This window comes from Suillus plorans (genome assembly GCF_016647745.1).
Source record: "Suillus plorans strain S12 chromosome Unknown HD556scaffold_31, whole genome shotgun sequence".
In the NCBI taxonomy this organism is placed as follows: Eukaryota; Fungi; Basidiomycota; class Agaricomycetes; order Boletales; family Suillaceae; genus Suillus; species Suillus plorans.
The window spans coordinates 1-2,367 of record NW_024537415.1 but is presented as its reverse complement, the minus strand read 5'-3'; the positions used below and the strand labels follow the sequence as shown (position 1 = coordinate 2,367).

The 2,367-nt window shown below is 46.5% G+C and overlaps 1 protein-coding gene across 1 annotated transcript; it reads left to right on the top strand.

Annotated features, from left to right (window-relative positions):
* Positions 1–633: 633 nt before the first annotated feature.
* Positions 634–2,336, top strand: HD556DRAFT_1443669 (uncharacterized protein; the record flags this gene model as incomplete). The annotated part of the gene is made up of 10 exons (XM_041306649.1): positions 634–788; positions 869–1,001; positions 1,073–1,177; positions 1,226–1,248; positions 1,310–1,406; positions 1,476–1,652; positions 1,710–1,935; positions 1,996–2,199; positions 2,255–2,293; positions 2,323–2,336. The coding sequence occupies 10 exons, from the start codon at positions 634–636 to the stop codon at positions 2,334–2,336; spliced, it is 1,173 nt and encodes a 390-aa protein (XP_041159699.1).
* Positions 2,337–2,367: the final 31 nt, after the last annotated feature.

Below are 2,367 nucleotides of genomic sequence, written 5' to 3'. Positions count from 1 at the left end.
TCTATATAATTATACCCCACCTCGGCCCACCTGTCTATGTAATAAATATTTTATCACACCCTCGGCCCACCCGTATATGTAATACTTTTTATGTCGGCCCACCTGTATATGTAATACACCCCGTGTCAGCCCACCCATCTATGTAATATTCCCTTACCTCGGCCCACCCATATATGTAATACACCCCCGTCGGCCCGCCCGTCTATATAACAATATTTGCCTTACATCTCTCTTCAGCCCAGCTGTCTATAATATCCTACTCTACATATTACCCTGATGGGCCCACCCATCTCCATGAATGATCATATTCCCCCGGCCCATCCGTCAACATCAAGGATATATATATCATTGGCATACATGGGCCCACCCGTCTCCATCGGAAATAATATGTGTCCCGGCCCATCCGTCATCATCGAGAATATACACAACATGGGCCCATAATCCGCTGGCCCGTCTCATACGGGATATTATGTAGGTCGGGTGGCCCGTATAATACGGAATTTGTCACTGAAGGGGCTCGTGTGCGCTGCTGTTACTAATGTGGTACTGATTAAATTAGCTGATAATGAAGCCACCAAGGATGCACACTTCCGAAAGTTCCGCCGCCAGCTTCTACACTCGTTGCTCGCAAAAATGCTTGAAACCCTCAAACCTGGCATGACCAAACCGGATGTTGTCCGTTGCCCTGATGGCCACTTTCGACGAGCTGTGTATGGTCTTGGACCATACATAGCTGACTATCCCGAGCAAGCACTGCTTGCATGTATTGTACAAAATTGGTGTCCAAAGTACGTGTTTGTCTTAGTATTCTTCGTGTCCCTATGCTAAGTAGGACTATGGTGCTATTAACTATTACTTACACCGGCAGATGCACTGCACCAGCAGATGGTCTCGATGAAGGCACATATGGCCAATGTTCCCGCGATCACACCGAAGTTTTGGTTGAGGAATTTGAACTAGGTGTTCTGTGGGATGAATACGGCCTTGTTGGAGACATTGTGGTGTGTACAATACTTTATCTACTCGTCTCTTTCCCATTTACACACAACTTGAACTTACACTATTCATACAGCCATTCACTAATTACTTTCCACACGCCGACATACACGAGCTCCTCTCCCCAGATATCTTACACCAGCTCATCAAGGGAGCATTCAAGGACCACCTAGTTAAGTGGGTGCACGACTACATTGAGGCTTGATATACAGAAGCCAATGCAAACAAGATACTGGACGACATTGACCATCGGTAAGTTTATCTTCAAATTCACTTGGCTGCTGCTGCTGCTGAACATGTGGCACACTACTAGCATCGCTCTAGCTCCGGTGTTTGCAGGCCTTCGACGATTTCCAGAGGGTAGAGGATTCAAACAGTGGACTGGTGACGACTCAAAAGCTCTCATGAAGGTCTGTACCGATATTCCTCTATTTTCATAGCAACAGTACTAATATTTCTAATGCACATTTACTACACAGGTCTACATACCTGCTATCAAAGGTCACGTACCCACAGAAATGGTACAGGCTTTGCGAGCGTTACTCGACTTCATCTACATCGCTCATCGCAACATCATCAGCTCTAACAGCCTCGACGCAATGGATGACGCCTTGAAGCGTTTCCACAGGTACCGCGAGATATTCCAAACATCCGGTGTTTGACCCAAAGGATTTAATCTCCCTTGACAGCATTCACTCATCCATTACCATAAGCTCATTCAAGCGTTCGGCGCACCAAATGGGCTTTGTTTGTCTATTACAGAGTCCAAACACATTAAAGCTGTCAAGGAGCCATGGCGCCGGTCGAGTCGTTTCGAAGCTCTCAGTCAAATGTTACTTACCAATCAATGTCTCGACAAGCTAGCCGCTTCATGTGTTGATTTTACTGACCATGGGATGCTACGAGGGACGTGTTTGTCATACGTCCTCAACAAACTTGGTATGTGATTTTCATGATGCTGGGCTCGCCAACGCTAATCACCACCTTCACAATTTACAGGGATACTAAACACTCCATTGGAAGCACACATTGAACGAGATATCCCAGACCAGGATGAGCCTTTTGGACGCTACCATCATGCAACTAATGATGCCGAAGGTCATGCAGACGAGGATGAGGGTAACACCAACGCTGAGCCTGACACCAATGCCATTGATGGGCCAACAGTACTACTTGCCCATGTTGACCTGGCAAAGACAGCTGGTAAGTAGTTTTGTGCATACCTGCATGCTTCTGCTCACCATACACTTTACTACAGCCAAACGGATCTACCCAGAGCTCATTGCAAATCAGATAGGTCAACCCAACTTCACGACTTTGATTCAGCATTTTCTGCATGACCAATGTCGCTCTGACTCTGAATCATCTAGC